General features: G+C 50.5%; 1 protein-coding gene across 1 annotated transcript in view; it reads left to right on the forward strand.

Annotated features, from left to right (window-relative positions):
- Positions 1-20,555, forward strand: part of SLC24A3 (solute carrier family 24 member 3) — a gene marked incomplete at both ends in the record, with an annotated part of 460,181 nt that overhangs the window by 328,798 nt on the left and 110,828 nt on the right. The window contains 3 exons of the mRNA XM_082669843.1: positions 2,628-2,702; positions 5,906-5,990; positions 6,335-6,438. Coding sequence (XP_082525969.1) covers positions 2,628-2,702; positions 5,906-5,990; positions 6,335-6,438 — 264 coding nt within the window. The remainder of the gene's footprint in view (positions 1-2,627; positions 2,703-5,905; positions 5,991-6,334; positions 6,439-20,555) is intronic.

Consider the following 20,555-nt stretch of genomic DNA (forward strand, 5'->3'; position numbering starts at 1 on the left):
ACTCTGGATTCCAATTACTGCATTTGGCTGTCCCTTCAAATATAATGATAAAGCCTGCATAATATGGGATTGGCCACATCATACGGCAAAAGAGGGTTTGAGTCCATTGCAACTTGGGAACGTATATTCTGACTCACCCACAGAGCTATAAAATACAGCACTAATTTTTTTAAAATTGACATTTCCACTTCCCCCACTGAAAAAACACCCCACAGGCAAAAAACTTTGTACAGCTTATGAATAGACCAATCAGTAGGAAGTTCTTTTAAGGCTTCTCGGCATGGCTGGCTTTCCAGGGCTCACCAGAGATTAGAAAAGTGTAAGAAAGAGTCCTGACCTTTCAAATCTCCCACCACCTACAAAACTCACATAAGAAACACAAATTCAAGGTGGACAAATCAGAAAATATGGATAGGAATTATAAAGTACAGATAGAGTTACACCAACCAAGGGAAAAACTATTTTGATTTATGGTCTTACAAACTCTTATATGCAAAATATCAATATATAAGTGTGTGTATATGTATGCACTCATATACATAGATAATTTAACAAAAAAGAGGTTGTACACAATGTTTTATAGCATTTTTTATTTAACAAGGGATCGTAAATGCCTTTCCTTGTCACTAAATATGAATTTACATAATCCCTGTTAACAGTATTTCCTTGAATGATGAATCATTACTTCTATAACCCATCCCCTGTGGTATATTTTGTTAGGCTTTGATAATTTATTATAATCAGCATTTTGGAATGAATATCCCTGTTGCATATGTTCCTGTGCTCTTGTCTGATACTTCCACAGAATCAAGTGTTAAGATGCACTTTAGAATCTTACAATCTGGTTTAAAAGACCAAGCACACAGATGTGAAAAAGAGAACCAGTTCATAAAGGGGGAGGAGTGTCTAAATGAGTACAACAGCTAAGAGTCAGAGGCCAGAAAGATCGTCTCATGCTTGAGTTGCTCCAGGAGGCTTCTAGAAGGACAGCTGCAAGTGACAGAAATGCAAATCAGCTTAAGTATCAAAGGCACATTATCAGCTCATGAAATTGGAGAGTCCACGTTGGTTTCAGGCTGAGCTGGGCCCAGAGTCCACATGGTGTCACTGGGCACGTGTGTGTGTGTGTGTGTGTACACATGTGTGTATCCACCTGTCTTACCACTTGGTTCGGCTCCTTGCTGGGTGAGCTCACTCTCAGGCCGGCTCTCTAGGGCAGCTGCAGACTCAGGTGGTGCTTTTATCTCCAAGGGGAGAGGCCCCCTTTCCCAGCTTCTCTGTTGACCCCTGCCCGGCCCCTTGCAGACCTCTTGCCCACCCACCACTGCCTGATGGAGAATGGCGTGTTCCAGTGCCCATACCCTGTGGTGGGGCGGGTGGAGTATGTGATAGAGGCCCTTCCTGCAGAGCAGTTAGCCAAAGGAAAAGATGCTGGGAGGTCAAAATACGAGAGAGGAGTGACTCCTGAGGACGCTGGAACTTGAAGGATGAGCAACCACGCCCATTAGAGGTTTGGGGCTTCAAGTAACAGGGAAACTCCAAATCAAATGGGCCTGTTTGCCGGTGTGTTATGCTATGAAGTCCAGAGGCAGGGGGTGGCTCAGGGATCATGTGATCAATGGCTCAGTGACGTCATTACATTGACTCAGGGTCAACTTCATCTCAAGTCAGAGTTCTCTCAATTTGTTGGCCAATGGCAGTCAGGACTCCCAGCTTCCTGGTCCACAGCTGGAGGGTGTGGACCCACTCTCTGTGGCAAGGACTGTAAAGCCTTTCCTGCCATCTGATTGGCCCAGCCAAGATCATGTGCCCACCCCTGAACCAATAGCCATCCCTGCGGAATACTGCACCCTGATTGGCTCATCAGGGTGATCTACTCCTGGAGGAAAGGGTGGAGCCACCTTCCACATGGGAGCAAAACTGGGGTCCTATTAGGAAGGAGTGGAGGATGGATGCTGAGTGGTCAACCAACAATGGACTGCAAATAAGATCTCATTAATTAGAGAGGAGACATAGAGTTGGTTACGGTAGAGAAGTGATTTGTGGCCCAAAGGTAGAATTCCAAGGAATGCCTTGGTTACGGTTGACCAAGGGTATGGAAGCAAGACTGCAGGGGCTGTCCTGCAGGGAACAGGAGCGTGAACAAGCTCAGTAGGAAGTATTCATCTATTTGTTCCTTCATTGCACATAAATTTATTGAGCACCTACTATGCACCAGGCCCTGTGCTGAGTGCTGGGGATCAATGAGATAAAGTTCATACCCTCATGGACTTTTAGAGGGGGAAAGAGACAACAAACAAATTAATCAAACATAAAATAGGTCAAGAAAAACAAAGCAGAATAAGGGGGGTGAAGAGAAAGGGAAGGGAGGGGAGTCCAAGGCCCCTTGCTTTGATTGACATTAACCCAGGGACCTGAAGGACATGGAGGACGGAGCCAAGTTGATGTGGGGGAACGTGTTCTGGGCAGAGGGAACGGCACGTGTAAAGGCCCTGGGGCAGGCATCCGTGGTGTGTTTGGGGACCTAGGAGGTGGACAAGGTGGGAGGGTGGGAGGTGGCAGGCATTGCAACGACTTTTACATGGTGTCATGACTCTGACTTTAACCCCTTCCCTCCTCTCTTCCAGGCCATGTACATGTTCTATGCGCTGGCGATAGTGTGTGATGACTTCTTTGTCCCCTCCTTGGAAAAGATCTGTGAGGTATGTGTCTGAGCCCCGGTACTGCTCCATCCTCCCCCACTGAGGTCCTGGGGAGCCCTCCATGCAGCTGGGGTGGGAAGGCCAGGCACCAGCATGCTTCAGAGCCATGGGCAGTATTAGTGCAAACACATCTCCAATCTGCTTAGAGTTTCAGTGTGCAGATCCGCAGTTGGGCTTTAACCCTCACGGCCAGTGGTCCCTGCCCCATTGGGCGTAACTCAAGGTACTGCCTGTGTTCTGCTCCTGCTTTCTAAGCCTGGCTCTTCCTTTCTCCACTCCTCACTGCCCTTTCCTTCTGCCGCTGCCGTAACCCTCCCTCATGATTCGATTCGTGGGGTCCTCACAGAGTGAGAAGTCTTCAGCCATACCTCCACTGCCCTTCCTCTCTGTGTATGTGCAGAGACGCTCCAGGCAGAGGCCTGAAAGGCAAGGCGATGAAAGAACTGGCCACAGAGACCAGGAAATCAGCCCGGTGAACGCCAGGCTGAACACCAAGTTACACCCCTTTCATCTGAAAACACTTAGCATATCTAGAACTCTTTCATTCTCTTGCTTCTTTCATCTCTTTTTCTGGTTTGAAATGTAGTTTGCTTTATCTGGAAGCGTTCTGTTTTATTTTATTTTTAATCCAGAATCCGCTTTGCAGAAGGGGTCTCTTCCCCAGATGCACTTCCTGTCCATCCAGAGCACCTGCTCCTTCACGTAGCCTTCAGCCTGGGCTGACCCTCCCTTTCTTCCCTCCCTTCCCCCCAGTGTCCGATTCACTGGGTCTTGGGGGACAGTGGGGAACAGAAGTAGCATTTCTATTAAGTTCCCAGGTGATGTGGAGACTGCTGGTCTGGAAGACACGCTTCGAGAACTGCTAGCTGAAGCAGTTTATTCCACGTTCTGAAGTCTGTTAGTTTTGTGTACTTAAAGCAATAAAAGAGAGTCATGCCACAGCAACCGTGGAGAGGCCCCGGGAGTGGAGGTGGGAAGTGGGAAAGGAAAATCTGTGATCTGGTCTCTGAGATGGACGCAGGCCAGCGTGGAAGCCTTTTGTCCAAAGTGATTGAACGTGAGCACAGGGTCGCCTGATGGAGAAGAGGAGAAAGCACGGAAGCACCTGTAATCGGGCTCAGCTGTGACCTCTGAAATCCACCATTTGGTAGTTTACTCCTCATGCGAAGCGAACTACGCTCTGTCCCACACGTTTTTTTAATAGCAATGTTAAGACCTCGTGCTGGAAATGTACATACAATTGTCAGAACGCGTTCTCCTCATTGAGGAGACCCATAGCACCTGTGAGCTCAGCCCTTGGGGAGGAATCAGGGTGAAACACAGCGTCGCGGGGCCGTGGGACGCGGGGCAGCTCCAGAGTGAGACACAGGGGCAGGTGAAGCGCTGGAGCTGGAGATGCAGAGGGAAAAGGAGGTGAGAGAGTGGCTGGGCCTTGGGATCAGGGAAGGGCTTGTGCAGGGGCAGGATGGGAGCAGCGGTCTCAGTGGCAACATCTTACAGGGACGGATATTTAAGCCGAGAAGAGTCTGAGCCGGTGAACCAAGCCTGGAGAACCCGGGGCGGGACTCAGCGTGCCTGCGTGTGGGGAGCCCTGAGGACGCCAGGCTGGGGCATCAGGAAGGAGCTGGGAAAGCTTCTGAGGGCTGTTCCGATAGATGGAAAGGGTCCTGAGGCAGGAAGACCCCCCAGCGGGTGACTCTGAGCACCCAGTGCCAGGTGGCCAGGGCCAAAGTGAATGAGGGGTGAAAGGGGCGGGGAGGTGAAGGAGGAAGAAGCAAAGTGAGTGAACGAAGGAGTGAGAGGAACAGGAGATCAGCCCGGCTGTGGAGTCCACGGCTAATGCCCGAGCTGGAGCGGACGCAGCAGGGAGAGGACAAACCAGCCACGGAGTGTGAGCGCTGTTAGGGTACCTGCCCGGTGAGACGGGATGCCTGGCACCGCTCACAGCCACACCTTTCACCTTGAGGTATCAGCACCTCCATCTTAGGGTCTCCTCAGAACCACATGCAACGTTTAGCTTTTCAGTCAAGATCTAGGGAACCCAGGTTTCCAGGTCAAAATGCTCAGTAGGGCTCTGGCGGCAGCTTCTTGATGGTCATTCGAGCTGGTGGCCTTGGCCGAGGCCATGCTGCCCCTCCATGGCTGAGCAAGGAAGTGCAGCTGCGGTGCCGCTGGGAAGAGGGACCAGGGACTCTTAGCTGGGATGCCCGGAGGGAGCTGGCTCTTTCCTGACAGCCAGCAGCTTCCTTTCTGCATCAGGACTGGATGCAGAAAAGCTCCCCACACTACCCAGCCTCAGTGTCACGTGTCTTCTTGCAGATCACCTTTCGGATCAACAGACCGGGTAACCTGGACAGTTCATTGTGTAGCTTATCTTGGCGGGGCTCATCATCTCTTTGTACTCATTCTCACCACCCCCCATATTCCCCCTACCCCGGGATTCAAGACTGCATTGCGAATGGGGGTGGGTTTCAGGAGGGTGACCCTCCCCACTCCCAAAAGCCTCCATAGCCTCCTAGACTCAAGGCTTTAAAACTGCTTACCAGGAGCCTGATGTAGCCCAAATCGTCAGCATAGTAATGAAAAAAATCAGAATGTTTTATGTAAAAATGTGTATTTGGGGGTCTCTTTAAGTAGGGATATTTTGCAGCACAGAGGGCACTGAGCTTTTAAAAAGGAGGTGGGGCTTCCCTGGTGGCGCAGTGGTTGAGAGTCCGCCTGCCGATGCAGGGGACACGGGTTCATGCCCTGGTCCGGGAGGATCCCACATGCCGCGGAGCGGCTGGGCCCGTGAGCCATGGCCGCTGAGCCTGCGCGTCCGGAGCCTGTGCTCCGCAACAGGAAGGGCCACGGCATTGGGAGGCCCGCGTACCGCAAAAAAAAAAAAAAAAAAAGGAGGTGAAGTCCCGCTTGCCTCACATGGCCCGTGCCCATCCCCCCGTTATCTGTGCAGCCCCGGGGGCATTTGACTTAGGATCCCTGGATCTTGTCAGAGCCTTTAACTGGAGGGAATATGTAGCCCCCTCCCTGATACTGCCCCAGAGAGGAGGTGTGGCCCAGAGCGGGGGGGGGGGGGGGGGGCGGAGAGGCTGAGCTGGGGAAGAAGGGGAGGCTGAGGATGGACTGAGCTTGGGACCCGGGGAGTCACAGTCACCTCCGTTCCAGGAAAATCCCGACTCACCTGTGCTTTTGCTCCTCTGCAGCGCCTGCACCTCAGCGAGGATGTGGCTGGGGCCACGTTCATGGCAGCAGGCAGTTCAGCTCCAGAGCTGTTCACATCGGTCATAGGTAGGTGCCCACCTGGGGAACGTCTCAGCCCTGCTCTCCCTGAAGGACAGGGCCTCTGGAAACGAGGACCCTGAGACCCCAAGGGGCAGAACACCAGCCTCCCACCCGCTGGGGTTGCTGTTATTATTTTATTAAAGTGATGCTTTTGCTTTGCATCAATGGGTTCCAGAACCAGTACCAATGGTTCTGTGGGACAGAGGGCCCAACAGACATTAGCAAGCTCTCTCCAACCCCCTGCTGTTTCCTGTAGATCCTGAGAACAGTCTAACGCTTACAGAAACTCCCCTGCACCCGCCTCGGGTGCAGCCCCTCCAGGAGGCAGCTGATGTTGGTTTGTGTTTCAGGCGTCTTCATCACCAAGGGTGACGTGGGAGTGGGGACCATCGTGGGCTCCGCCGTGTTCAACATCCTGTGCATCATCGGCGTCTGCGGGCTCTTCGCCGGGCAGGTAAGACTGGCGGCAGAACGTGGCATGGGGAGGGGGAGGGGCAGCGCGGAGGTGAGGCGGGGGCCTGTCTCCCTGGAGCGCACCCGTGTGTGGGCCAGAGGCCTTGGGCAGGGCGACGCGGGGTCTCACACCCCAGGAGGCTGGCCCAGCCGGGACTGGAAACCCAGGCACCATGATTTGGTCTCCGTGACGATGGGTCGTGGAGTGCGCGGATCCATGTGAATAAGTAACCAGCCTGCGAATCTGAACGGGTCACACTCATTTTGATGTGTTACTGAACTGAACTAGAATGATGTAAAAATAGTCTTAGGAATGGAAATAGAGTAAATGAGAGAGAGAGAGAGAGAGAGAGAGGAAACGACAGATTTTCTTTTTCTGCTAAAAACAGTTTGCGCTTGTCACAGTTTGGGGCGAGTTCTCTCTTTTTCGACAACGATCAAGCATTTGACTTCTGTGTCCACTTTAGCTTACTTTGGGGGTCATGAGGGGCTTTGCGTGCCTGCCTTGTAACTACAGAGACTATTCCACTGCCAGGTGTTGTGGGGCCTGTGTCCGTCTGGTGTCTGTCTTGGAAAGTCTTGGGAAGACACCCGAAGTCACCAAAGTAATGAGGCTGCTGGGCACCTGCAGCATTGCAGTGGGTAGCTGGGGGTCTGCAGCCACCCTGGCCAGCTCTGATGCCCTAGTTTCTTCGTAGGGAGATTATTCAGAAACACAGTCCTGAGCTCTCTGCTCAAACAGCCAGGACTCTGTATCTTCCAGGAAAAGCGAGTCCTAGTCACTAGCCCACGAGGGTCCCCGACATGGAGTACTGAGGCACCGGGTGACCCCACCAGCCTCCTGGCTGTGGAGGGAGGATGCAGGGTCCTGCTAGAAGCAGCTGATTGGTTTGCAGGGCTAAGGAAGCTCCTGCAAACCTTCTCCCACATCCTTTTCCAGCCCCTTCGTCGTGTGGTCAGCTGGCCAGGGGCACCCAGCTCAACCCAACCCTCAGGCAGACTCCAGAGTCTATAATGCCGGCTGCGCCCCAGCACCACTGCCCTCCGCATCACCTGCTTTTCACTCCTGTCTGTCTTCCTTATGCTGACTGATTTGTCTGGGTTGCCTGGTGGGTTCGATGCTTCTGGGCAGCAAGGCAGAGCGACACCTTGATCTCGTCAGGGGTCAGCTCCAGAGCCCACAGTTGGACGCTTACTTCTGAGGGGAAGCTGCTGGGCAGCTGGGTCCACACACGGTGACTGAGTTCCACCGAACTTGCAAGACTGAACATTTTCTTTCTTCATCCTTTCAGTCGGTTATCTCTTATCTTAGATTTTGTGGACCCACGATGTGGCGTTTTTTTTAGATCTCCTATAAATGTGGTTAGTATCGCAAAAAATGAGTGTCCGTCTTTGCCTTCGGGGCCATCTGTACTTTCTGATTCTCACCTGTGAGGGCCGCCCTCTCATTGCCTCCCAGAGATGAAGCCACGTTCTGCAGAGCCTGTGGCTGTCAGCACTGTCTTAATTAGCATCGTCACCATTAGCAGTATGAGTATTAGTGCTGTCACTAGTTCATTAGTCATTGGTACCTGAAGCCTGATGCAAAGTCAGACCCAAAGGGGGAGAAGTAACGTAAAGAAAAGAAACAACTGGCTGGAAAGTGCCGAGTAAATACCACGCAACTAATTACATAGGAGATGGGTTGAATGCATTTGTGTTTCATAAGTTACTAGCAATGAGGGTAATCACTGGCTTGGTTAGAACAGAAAAGACACATTGCTTCTTGAACTTTAGCAAGTGCTGGTATCAGTCAGTTCACCCCACTACCACCCCGGGAAGGTCTTTGCCAAGCTCATCTCACGTGATTGTGGAGAGAAACACCAACCACCACGATGGTGTTAGGAGCAGCCCATGGGATGATTCTGGGGGCCGGCCCTCCCTTCTGACTTTCCTTGTCCTGTGTCCAATCAGAAAGCTCCAAGGCCACCCAGCTCTCTTTTTCAGACCTTTGTAGAATCCCGGAAGTCTTCGCAGAGGGAGAAAAATGATGTTTTGGGAAGAACATGAGGCCGGGGATCAGACTGGCCTGGGTTTGAATCCTGATTCTGCCATTTGCTGACTGTGGAGCCTTGGAGAAGTTACTTTACTTCTCTAAGCCTCAGTTTTCTTGTCTATAAGATGGGTACAAGGGCATTTACCTCCTAGCATCGCTGTAAGGATGAAACATAACAGGTTCAGCATCAAGCAACACCTGGCCCACATGGTAAATGCTCAATAAAACTTAGACACCATGATCAGCCCTCAGAAGAATAAGGTTCCCTGGGGTCCCTGCCACTAGATTCCACCCTAGGTCCCTGCAGTAATTTGACCCAGCCGTTGACAGAACTTTTTAATGAAATAGTGGAACAGCCACAGGGTGCCTGGTGAGGAGGGACACGAAAGTCAGGGAGAAGGTCTTCTAAATGAGAATCAAGAGGAGGACGAGTTGGTAGAGCAATGAGCTCAGAGGACTGGTCCTTGCCTCTGTGTTTTCTGATCAGTGGGAGGAAAACAAAAATCTGTGAGACACAGGCACTGCCTTACCTATTGAGAAGCCTTCCCGGGCAGTGACGTTGGTGCAGAGGAACGTTAGTTACAGTGAACGATGGATACGGGGAATTGAGCTGATTAATCAGTCTGGTCGTGGGTCTCACTTAGCAGTGTTATTTACATTGCTCCGCGCTTTCATTTGCTGGGAGAATTACCAGTGGGTGCCCGTGGGCCTCTCTCTAATGTATCCCGGCATGAAGGGCTGCTTGTGACCAAGTCTGCTACCCATCTGAAATTAAAGTAATAAAGCCATAAGGTTTGAGTTCCTGTCTCAATTAGGGTTTTGATGAATTCGATGGAATTAAATGTCTGCTGTATTTGCAGTTTGCAAACATAACCAGTGCTTTGGTGTTCGCCTGAGGTACTTTGGGGAGTTTTACGGGACAGGAAGGAAATTGCTTCTTAGAAAGTGGCTTTTAGAGAAATGCTTGGCATCCTGCCAAGACGTTTACAGGGCTGTGGTCCTGCAAGGTTTCTTTATTTAAGAGCAAAAAATAATAACAAAGAGAGAACCCCAAGCTCTGGAGGCAACCTGCTAATGTATCTCAGGGATTATATTGAAAGAACTTCATGCCAGTTTTGCAAAACAACGTACTTATGAATTTAAATCTACCATTCAGAGTGTATTAAGCTTTAAAAGCATAACCACAGACAGACAGTAAACAGTTTAACTGAATCCCAGATACCGGACTTTCATATTCCGGTTATTACAGGCTGTCATGAGCCCCCTCGTCAGCTCTCCTGGATCCTAGAAACGGGCCTGGTGTTCTTTGGTGAGGTCCACCTACGTTTGGCTGGGTTTACCTTTCTTCAACTAACACCCTGTCCGTGCCGGCCTCTTTACACAAACCCAGGCAGCACCCAGAGGTTGTGCCTCTGAATGGAAACCTGCCTTGGATTGGGTTTCCCCAGAAGAGAATCTAAGCCACAAGTTCAAGTTCAAGTAGTTTAGCTAAAAGGTGATCCCAGGACAGTCCAGCCAGGAAGTTGGGGAGTGAGATAAGGAGGAAAAAGCAGCCGAGGAAAGTGTGTTCCCAGCAAGTCCCCATGTGGGCAACTGGTTTGACTGCTCCTGGGGGGACTGGGAGACGGTGTAGAACACGACCTCCAAGTTATCTCACCCAAGGGGGAGGGAGCAGGGGTGTTTACCCACCAGCCTCCCCCATCGTTGCCTAAGGACTGCCTTTGAGGGATGTGAATTCTCCTATGTTCCAATTTTCTGGGCATAGGCAGGATGGACTTTGGGGTCCAGAGAAAACCCTTAAGCAAAGAGACGTGTGAGGCTGGCTGTTGGAAGGACCTGAAATGGTAAAGGTGGGGAGATATGAGTGAGGTCCATAAAGCATGGCTATAAACTCAAAACTCAGCCTTCAAACATAAGCCATCCGGTGGGTCTCATGTCCAGCTCCCTGGGAGAAGACAAGCCTCAGTGCCAGGCTGCCTCCCAAGAGCTCAGGGCCAGGATGGCTCGCACATAGGGAAAGCCCTTCATGTTCAGAGTAACAGCTGCCGTTCTAGGTACTTTTGCTTCCACTTGGGATGCAGTAGACCTGAGCTCCCATGGGAGCACAGAGAGAAATCTGGAGAATGTAAAAATCCTCCTTATACATGGATATCAAGGAACAGTGGAGACAAGAAAGTCTTGATGAACTGATTTCCAGAGAGAGGAGCCCATTGTACGTGAGCTCTGGTGGGTCTGGATGCAGGCGAGAGGCAGGACCCGGAACTTCACTGGGTGGAGACAGGTCAGCTGAGCCTCAGCAAGGGTGGCGAGAGGTGGGATGCCCTGGAGTCTGAAAGATGATCCAGGACAATAATGCTTTGATCCACCCGCCCCTGTTGAGAAAAAAAACCACGGAAGTGAAGGCAGGGCCCACGACGAACAGAAAGAAGTCATTCCATCTGCCCCATCTCCCACCTTCTCCTGAGACCTGAAATTGAGGCACCCAAAGGGGATTGGGAATTTGGAATGCCAGACCAAACCCTGATAAGAACTGAGACTGGCCCTTCCTTAGGAAGCTGAATGCCATTGGGCTGAGCCGAGGTGAGCTGACATTTGAACCCAGGCTGACATGTGAATAATCACCTCCTCCCTTTAGTCAACAGAGGAGAGAAGAGCTGGAAATTTCCAGAGGGAAGAGAACCAGTATTATTCTTCAGTTCTCACTCTTCCATACATAATTTCCAGGATGCAACGGTAAATTACAGGACCTGTGAAGAGGCAGGAACAAACTTATAACCAGGGGGAAACAGCAGCAGAAGTAAACCACAGATGATCCAGATACAAGAATTGGCAGAAAAGAATTTAAACTGTCTACCGTCTATCTTAAATAGGGAAAGGTGGGAAGAATTAGTGAGGATGGGTGATTTCAGCAGAGAAATGGAAAAAATAAGAAAAACCAGATAGATGCTATATATGTTAAAAAATAATAAGTTACTATTTATTGAGTTTCACCAAACTGCAGGTACCATACTAGGTGCTTTATAAATATTTATAGAAATACACCCCCTGACTTTTAAGATAGTACTGTCCTCATTTACAGACAGGGAATTGAGTATCTGGGGACAGAGGGCTACCATGAAGTAGTTCAGCCTAGATTTGAGCCCACATCTGCTGACTATAAAATCCATTCTCTTTCCACATGGGAAGCTTATGACTTAAAAACCTCCAGATGTTATTATTGGGTTCTTATAATTATCCCTTAGCTCATATGTGTTCCTTAGAAATGTTGAGTGTAGGAGCTCGGGACAAAGTGAAGAATAGATATGTCAGCATGATAGTGGTGACCCAAGCTGGGTGATGGAAGCGCTCGGCCCAACAAGTGCTCAGGGAGAAGCTCGTCTTGTAATCAGATGGCATCGTCCTCTGCTGGGCTTACACTTCCACCAAACAGATGAGGGATTCAGGCTAAGAAACACAGTGAGAGGTCCACAGACCACCCCAGTTACCTGTACCCCTTGGTTCCTGGCTTATTGTTCCCCAGACAAAACCCAACAACAAACACATCACCTATCAAGTTCCAGTTCTGAGAAGCATCCAGTTTCCCCAAGAGACCAGGGACTGAGGACAGGGGAGGCTGAAGACCTCACCTGCTAGTTGCCAAATCTAAAAATGGGAACTGGAGGCCTGCCACCGCCACTAGCGTGGGAGGAAAGTCACAAGGAGGAGAACGAGTGATCTGTGGAGAAAGGAAGGGGGCAGGTGCGGGTGGAGGCCTCACCTGGGAGGCAGGGTGCTATAATATTCGATCTGGTGAGGAGCCGGAGAGGAGAATTTGTGGTGCAGAAGTAGACCAAGGCCAGGGTCAGGTCCAGCTGGTGCAGTCACTGGATTCTCCCACATTCCAGGAAAAGGGAGTTTCTCCCAGTGTCATCTGCAGGCCGCCTGCCTCAGGAGGACCTTGTTGAAAGCAGGATCCCCTGCCCTAGTCCAGACCAACTGAATCAGAAGAGCAGCTGTACCTGCTTGAACCCCATCTACAGGCTTAGCTCTGCTCAATTCTCAGACCAAGCTTGACCTTGGGCAAGAGGCAGCCCTCCTTGGGCAGTTGGCCCAGGCAGCATAAATGGTCCCCTCTTGATGCCCCCATCCTATGACTGGCTGTCTGCCTGAGGCCATCTCCCTCACTGTTCCCTGGTGTCTTTTCCCTGGCCGGTCCCCCACAAGGCCAGGTCCTGACAGAGCCCCACACCTGATCTTTCCCTGATATATGCTGTTGTTCCTGGCCCAGGGTTCCTTTAAGGTCACCCGCAGCTCTGTGCTGCTCCGTCTCGATGGCCTCTGCATCCTCATCCCAGATCCCTGTGCTCGCTTTGACTTCGGCTCACAGTACTTGTTCCTGGTTTGTTCTACTTCCTTGAAATGATCTCTGGAGATATGATCCCACATCTAGATTAGGTAAGAGGTTTTTGGTTTCAGGTAACAAAAAATCCCCAACTCTAACTTGGCCTCTTAAATGATGGAAATTTTATTAGTGTCTGAAAAATACAGAAGAAAATGGACATCAGGCATGGTTTGATCAAGACTCCAGCACCATTTTCTGTGATTCTCTTGTCACTAACCTCCTCTGTTCCCTTCCTCATACGTGTTTTCCTTCATGGTGCAAAAGGAGGGGGGGGCTGTAGCAGTTTCAGGCCTCATATTTCACACTGACCAGGAAGGAGGAGAATATCTCCCCACCCTTCATCCCTCACCTGGCATCATCAAACAAAAATCTGATTGGGCCGACTCAGGCCACCTGACCATCCCTGAACCAGTCACTGTGGCACGGGAACTAGAGTTACCCAGTTGGCTTAGATCACTCAAGAACCACCCACCCATTTCCTCCTTCTCCCCAGAGGTAAGGATATGATTGGTTCCACCTCAGATATATAGCTTTTGGTCCCTGGTTATCATAGAAAACAGGTAAATGACTACAGAACAAAGCCTGTGCAGTATCATGTGCTGCCTCACTGGCTGTGTTCCCTGGGCTGATGTAGCATAAATGATCAAACACATACAGGTCCGTCACAGGTCTGTGTGTGGACATATGCTTTAATTTCTTTGGGGTACATAACGCAGGAGTGGGATTGCTGGGTCATATGGTGAGTATGTTTATAAGAAACCACCAACAGTTTTTCAAAGTGGCTGAAGCCCTTTTGTATTCCCACCAACAATATGTGTATTCCAGCCGCTCTGCATCATGATCAGCACTTGGTATTATCAAGTTGTTTTGTTTTGTTTTGTTTTTTTGCGGTACGTGGGCCTCTCACTGTTGTGGCCTCTCCCGCCTCGGAGCACAGGCTCCAGATGCGCAGTCCCAGCGGCCATGGCTCACGGGCCCAGCCGCTCTGCGGCATGTGGGATCCTCCCAGACGGGGGCACGAACCCACATCCCCTGCATCAGCAGGCAGACTCTCAACCACTGCGCCACCAGGGAAGCCCGAGTTGTTTTGTTTTAATTTTAGCCATTCTAGTGAGCATGCGTGGCACCTCGTTGCGGTTTTAACTTGCATTTCCCTGATGAGTCATGCTGTTGAACATATTTTCATGTGCTTACTTGCCATGCATATATCTTGTTTGGCAAGAGTCTGTTCAAATCTCTGCCCATTTTTAAGGGGGGTTTTTACCCTCTCATTCTGTGGTCCAGCAGTGTCTGTACCGTGACACTCAACTACCCTCCTGAGACATTCTGTCCAATTCATTTCCACCTCCAAATCAGCAAAGACTAGGGCTGTTACAAATGCTTTAAAGTGATCGTGGCAATGTTTTGTTAGTTTTGTTGGATGCATTTGGGTTTGCAAGAGAGGTCCTCTGAAATGGCGCTCTTCAGTCGTGTGGGAGAAAATGGAGAGGTCATTTCCCTTTTGTCCTGCGAAGCGTGTAGCAGTAACGAGACCTGAGATGCATCGTTCCAGAACATGAGGAGGACAGCAGGAGTCTCTGTGGCTGGGGATGAACCTTCCTTCCGTGTAATTAAGTCTCACGTTGCTCCTCGAAAATGAGCGAAGGGGATAGAGTTTCAGGTCACCGTCTAGGTCCTTGGAAATGCTGCCCTCGGTGCTGGTGAGGGCTTTCAATGTGCAAGGAGCCCAGAACCTTAGAGCCGTCCCAGCTGAGCACCACCCCAAGAGGAAGGTCCATCTTTAGGGCACAAATGTCATTTTCTTGTCATGATCATGCCCAGACAGACGCCACACCCCCCATGCTGCCTCTGGTTACAGCCAGACCCCAGCCCCACGAGCAGCTGAACCGGGGGCTGAAGGGTGAGTGGAGCGGGGACAGAAGCCTATCTGGCTGGCAGATGCTTGTTTAATTGTTTCTGTTTAACAGGCATCCCTAGTCGTCAGTCTGGCACTACTCTCACGGCTTTATACGTATCAACCCCTTTGGTCCTCACAAGAACTCTCTGAGGAGGACAGTGTTTTTACAGAAGAGGAAACTGAGGCTCTGAGAGGCCACGTAAACTGCCAGTCGTAGAACCGTTAAGTTGGGAGGCTTTTAGGGCTGTAGGGGTCCTAAAAGCACAGCAATGGGAAGATCCCCCTCCAGACCAGCTCCGCCGGGAGATCTGGACCAGAGGTCTCATACATTAAGCTCCCTCCATACCACAGCCATCCTCCCCATTCACAGCTCAGCACCTTCCCATCCCAGTAAAATCCGCCTCGCCAAAGGAAGCAGAAGGGCGTGACCCGGTGAAAAGGGGAAGGTGGGCCATCAAATGCCTCCTTCACCCCAAGGTAGCATGTGTGGCATCTGCTGAACTTCCGTTCTGGTGGGTCTGGCATCTTGGGCCCCGCAATCCACCCCTGAGCTCCCTGAAACTGCCAGGTGACCCCAGGCACCCCCAGCCTGGGCACAGAGACCAACCGCCCCAGCACACAGGCCCTCTTAATTCACAGGTAGAGCCTGCAGAACTAGGGAAGGTGAAGAATTCCAATCAGGCCCTTCTAACTCCATCCCAGGTGGAAAGTCACTGGGAAGCTTCCAGAATGTTAGCAAGTGGTGACTGTGCATGTGCAGAGGATGAGGAAGGCTACTGCATCTCTTCCTGTAGCCCGGTGTCCCCCGGAGTCCCCATCTCCCCTCCTGTCACCCCGCCTCACAGGGCACTGCAGGGGCCATGACAGAACAGACCACATTTCACGCTTTGGGTATGACCGGCCCCCAAGGCCTGTGGCTGTCCAGTACCTGGAATCACAAGCCCGTTTTTGCATAATAATATTAACTCAAGGTGGTTTGTTTCTTCATATCATCATCTGGGAATTTAAACCTATGGTAGTAATCCATGGATTGTGTTCTGGGGGAAATGTTTATTATATTTCTTCTTTGGGCAGTAAGTCCATTCATTAATTCAACAAATGTTTTCTGAAAGCCTGCTGTGTACCAGGCACTGTTCTAGGCCCTGGTGAGACACCAGTGAAGAAAGGACAGAGTTGGAGCAGGCTGTGGGGTGTTGAATATCCAACAGGAATGATGAATGGGTGGATGGGTGGGTGGATGGGTGGATGGGTGGATAGATGGATGGATGGATAGATGGATGGATGGATGGATGGATGGATGGGTGGATGGATGGATGGATGGATGGGTGGATGGATGGATGGGTAGATGGATGGATGGATGGGTGGATGGATGGGTGGATGGATGGATGGGTGGATGGATGGAGAGAGGGATAGAGTCTGAGATAGTGGGATAGTGAATAGGGAGAGGGTATACATGTCCAGGGGTGGTCAGTGCTGTGAAGAAAAATAAAGCAAAGTAAGGATTACAGAGAGTGGGTGGGAAAAGAGATATTGATTTATAAAGGATTTCCAGGGAAGGTCCCTCTGCGAGCGTTGATAGTGTAATGGAGTGAGAAAATACTACTAAATTCCACTCCATAAAGAAAATGACACCAAATAAAATTAAATTATTTTTGAAAGACTCTGGTTCCAGCCACTTTTTCAAACATTTGAGTTCCTCTTTGAGCAGAAGGAACATGCCGGCCAAGCAGATAGACTGCCATTGCCCCTGGGATGCTGTAAAAGGTTGGTGGGCTAACCTCACAGGCTAGAGGGAGGAAAGAGCAGTGCCAAGGGCAGCAGGAAGAGGTGTGTGCACTGACCACCCCCAGCCTGGCGATGATGGGATGCATGAGGAGGCTGCAGAAGTGAGGGAGATAATCACGGTGCCAGGCTGTGAACTCCCTGAGAGCTCAGCCTCCCTCCACTGGTTCCCACTCTGTCCGCAGTGCCGAGAGTCTTGCCCGCACGTGGGGAGCACGCGGTCAATCTTTGATGCATTTACTAAGTGATGCGATACCCTTGATACCAGAGAAGGGGAGGGTTGTTGTTTGGATCAGAGAGAGAGTTCACGGTGCCCCACAGCTGGACACAAACACGCCCAGGAACTATTTGACCAGTGCCTGGGGCCTCAGAAGATGTGTAGGTGCATGTCACAACTTGCCATCAGGTGCCCCAAAGACCAGGTGGTTTGAAACAGTGGATTGAAACAGAACTTGAGACACAGTCTTGAAACAGATTGATTGGTGTTCTGAGGATCTCCACTCACTGCCTATTATGTGCAGAAACAGGGCGTACAGAGTTGAGCAGGATGGGAAAAGTCCCGGCCCTCCTAGAGCTCCTAGACCAGTTGCGGGACACAGACAAAGAGTGTGGAAACCAATAAATGATCACATAATAGTATGAAGAAGAGACCTTGAAGGAAGTGCTTTGGGCAATGGGATGGGGGACCTGCAGGGGAAGGGGAGGGGCAGCTTTAGGGAGGTGGTCAGGGAAAGTGTCGCAAAGGAACCCCAAATCACGAAGGTAGCACCGTATGGAGACCTGGGAAAGAGAGTTCCAGGCGGAAGGACTAGTTGGGTGTTCAGATAGGAACAAGCACAGTGTGTTTGAGGGTCAGAGAAAAGGCCAGCTTGGAGCTAGTGAAGAAGCGGGGAGGGGTGTGGCTGGGAGAGAGCTCTGGCAGGGACAGATCATGGTGGGGATTCGGGTGCTGTGGGAAGCTGTCAGAGGGCTCTAAGCTGTAGAGTAACATTATCTGATTTATCTTCTGGGAAAGTTCGCTCCAACTACCCCGTGGAGAAAGGAACCCAATGGTGACAAGATGGTAGTGGGGAAACCAGTGGTGAGGCGTGAGTTGAAATCTGGGCAGTAAATATAAGAAGTGGTTGCTGGATTTAGAATACTTTTGGAGGTGACACCAAGAGGATTTGCTGGTGGATTGGAAATGGGGGTGATCGAATGAAATGAATCAGGGAGGATTCTGGGATTTTTGTCCTGAGTGATATACATGGGTCCTGACTGCACAAATGAGAACAAACTGGTCATGAGAAATTTGGAGAGTTTGTTTACAGAGAATAGACAGCCCTTTATCTAACATATTCTGAAGTCTCCCATGGTGTGTCAGATCCAGACACATGGTAGGGTCACTGAAACACACTGTGAGATTGTTTTTAATTGAAAGTTTGGTTGGCCATCGGTTACTCACTGGCCACTTGGCTGGGTGGCTTCTGTCACCAAGAGCCTGGCTCAGCCTTACCGAGCAGCCCCCCAGCTCTCTCCTGTTGGTGTCACTTGTGGGGAAGGACCTCATTAGCTCCTTCCAGGATCCCAGACACAGGGATACCTGAGTTCTGCACAGCAGGGCCCGTCTCGTGCCAACCAGCCTTTGTGAATTTACAGTTGGCACCTAGGAGCTCGTAGTTGTGATTTTGCATATGGTGAAGCTGGATCGGAACAGTTGAAATCCACAGCAGGTAACCTGGTGTGTCTTGACCCATCATAATTTCCATTGTCCCCTTCCCCCGCCAACCTCGGTCCAGATAAAGCAGGGATATTTCATCAGATCATACTAGGCTGCAGTACCAGGGGGTTGTCCAGGCTCTCTGAGTTCCTGACGAGCCATATCCCTACCCGCGAATTCATCAGGCAATAGGGACTCGGAGAAGCAGGGGAGGCGACCAAGGAAAAGTTTGTTCTTTTGGTTTGGGGGGCTTTTTTTAAAATATAACAAAATACTTTTCTGGTCCTTTCTTTTTTATTCTGGCCAATCTCAATTTATTTATGTGAAGTAAGAATTTATTCCCTCCTCAACCTGAATCTCCAAGAGAAGGCAACAATAGTCATTAACCTTTCCAGATAGTGTACGGACCATCCGGGGCAGCAGGTGAGCTCATGTACCAAACGTCTGGCTTTTACAGGCAAAGTGAGATGGAGCAGAGGTGGGCCTGGGGCTCTCGCTCCCCTGACTCAACCACAGGGGATGCTCTTTCCATGGCAATGAGGGGAACTCTTCCTTCCTTGTAGTGGGCAGACATGAGTGCCGCTCCCCGGGAGACGGGAAAGAAAACAGCCTCGTGGGCTTTATTTGTTTGTGATTATTTTTCCAAGATCAAGCTATGGCTACAGTTGTTAGAATTAAGGTGCTCAATATGGTAGCCAGCAGCTGGGAGATTCAAGGGCTAGGTCAACTATCAGATAACATTAGACCCTTGGCTTTAATCATTTTAAGATCTTGGTCATCATACTGTAAACCTTATTTCTTACCCCTCTTTCTCTACCTTTGGTCACTGCAACGTGCAGCTTCTAAAAACAGGTGTCCCAGCATCCCATGGCATCTTCGTTTCCTCCCCACCCCTTTTTTTAAACAATATACAACTTTCTTCTGCCCCCTATCTATTTTTCTATTTACTTTTATTTTAAAGGAAAGACAGTTTTCAGATTAATAGGTAATCTTTATTGGGATCTCAGCTGAGTTGATACAAGATTATACGTATTAACTTGTTTTAATACTTATATCTACCATGGTGTAGATATTGGTTTTCTTCATTTTATAGATGAGAAAACAGAGCCCACAGAGGGAGGTGGGGAAACTTGCCCCAGACCACACATCCAGGAATAGCAGAGTTGGAGCTCAGAACCAGGCAGGCTTGTTCTAGAATTTGTGTCCTTAATCTCTATGGGACTCTGTAAACCAGCAGAGCAAAACAATGCAGAGCACCGCCCCCCCCCCCAGCCCCCGTGGAAGGTCGTAGAACTTGTCTCATGATTGGAGGAAGAGGCAGTCCTAGATTGTCAGACAGCTCTTCTGTCTGGTCTAGATGTCCAGGGCATGTCCAGGACATCCTTGAAACCTTTTGTTTTAGAACCTGTTATAGAAAGTGCTGAGACGGGTGACCCGGGGGAGGGTGGGTATTTCCAAGTGAGAAACAAGATGTCTCCCTTTGGAAACTGAGACTCTTTTCCGAACGACGTTCATACCTGCCCTGATTATGGAGGGTCCTGGATGTGGTGGAGTACTAGATGGATTTTAAGGCTCTTTCTATCATCAGCTTCTAAAACCAACCCAGCCCCGTGAGCTTCCCTAGCACGAAGCAGTGGAGGGCAAGCCCTTCATTGTACCACGTTGGCTGGCATTGCCCTGAGTGACGTGTCCGGCCCACCCTGCCCTTGTTCTCCATTCTCTCTTTTTTAAGGGAATCAACTCTGTTTCAGGGACGAGGAGGAAAGATCGAGGGGACAGCTAGATGGGTTTTCACTCATGTAAGGGAGGCAAAGGTCAGGTGTGTCTCTGGTGAAGTGTTTGCTTTCCTTTTTGGCATCTCTCGCACTGCCTCTAAGGCCCCCGTGAGCCTTCCTGAGAGAAAGCCTCAGTGCCTTCCCCACAAAGCTGTGAACAGAGCGGGGACAGGAACTCTGTTGCTCTTACCCCAGCGGTGGGTCACCTTCCGCCCTCTCTGCCTCTCCCTGCCCCCGGCTCCAGCCTCCAGCCCCCGCCAGCTCCACCTCGACAGACGCCAAGTGTGATTTAGAAGGAAAAGAGGCCTTACGAATAATCAGGTCTCTGGCCCCGGTTTGTCCGGGGCTGGGGCTAAGTGCACCTCCTACCAGTCCTGGGCTGAAATTCTGGGGGGTTTTGGTCTGTGTGTTCCTGGCCACCACGCAGCATCTGCCCACGGACTGGCCAGGCTGCTCAGCGGGAGATGAGGGTGTGCGCAGACTTTTTACTTCTCCAGCTTCAGGGTCCCTGATGTCTCTGTTTCCAAAGAAAAGAACAGTGTGGAAGCG

The sequence above is a fragment of the Grampus griseus genome (assembly GCF_964374135.1).
Source record: "Grampus griseus genome assembly, chromosome: 14".
Taxonomy (NCBI): Eukaryota; Metazoa; Chordata; class Mammalia; order Artiodactyla; family Delphinidae; genus Grampus; species Grampus griseus.